The sequence below is a fragment of the Antrostomus carolinensis genome, unplaced genomic scaffold (assembly GCF_000700745.2).
Source record: "Antrostomus carolinensis isolate BGI_N321 unplaced genomic scaffold, ASM70074v2 scaffold24703, whole genome shotgun sequence".
Lineage (NCBI taxonomy): Eukaryota > Metazoa > Chordata > Aves > Caprimulgiformes > Caprimulgidae > Antrostomus > Antrostomus carolinensis.
The window spans coordinates 64,037-64,828 of NW_010304805.1; the positions used below are offsets into that span (position 1 = coordinate 64,037).

At 48.5% G+C, this 792-nt stretch overlaps 1 protein-coding gene across 1 annotated transcript in view; it reads right to left on the reverse strand.

Annotated features, from left to right (window-relative positions):
• Positions 1-246, reverse strand: part of RGS8 (regulator of G protein signaling 8) — a gene marked incomplete at its 5' end in the record, with an annotated part of 2,005 nt that extends 1,759 nt beyond the window's left edge. The window contains one exon of the mRNA XM_010164594.1: positions 80-246. Within this exon, the coding sequence (XP_010162896.1) occupies positions 80-246 (167 nt within the window). The remainder of the gene's footprint in view (positions 1-79) is intronic.
• Between the last annotated feature and the right edge of the window lie 546 nt (positions 247-792).

Consider the following 792-nt stretch of genomic DNA (forward strand, 5'->3'; position numbering starts at 1 on the left):
CGGGAGGAGAGGGAGGGCTCCCCAGCACCCCACAGGTCCCAGCTGGGAGGAATGGACCCAGAGGCACTGGCGTACCCACCTCCCGAGGAGCCTGCACATCAATGAACTCCTCAAAGATCCGTTGAGCCTTGGAGGCCAGCTTGGCTGCCGAGCGGGTCTTCTTGAAGTCCTCACAGGCAAGCCAGAACTCCAAGTTCTCCTCACTGAACTCTGTCTTCAGGAAAGCACGGAAAGCAGCCAGCCCATCTGCAAGGGAAACGTGGGGAGTTACAACGGGAGGAGAGAGAAGGCAGGAGCAGGCTCTTTAATAGACATCGCTCCATCTATCAAAGACCATTTGTTTTTTCTCCCAAGTTCTGCGAGCCCAGGACACATCCATAACTTACACCACTGCATCAGCTGGATTCTTGTGAGCTGCCACAAAGCCAAACATCTTTTGCTGTCGCTCTGAAAAACTGTTTTGCCAGCTAAGGTGGCAAAAGGGATTTTTTGGGATTGGGGCACCTAAGAAAAGTTCCTCTTGAAAACATCAAGCTCCAATGACATCATCTCTTTGCCCAAGCATCTTGCACGTGTTAATACAGCACTTTGTAACATCCTCTCTGTCATTAAGAAAAACCTTTAATAAAACATAGCGTCTGTGGACTCGTCTCCTATGTTTTCTGTCACATTGCTTTATTGCCTTGTGACATGTTTTTAGTGCTTATTTAAACAGAGGAAGGATCTTGGAAAGTCTAACTGGTAGAGCTACAAGAAAGGGGAGAGGGAAAGGACGCAGCATAATTACTACTT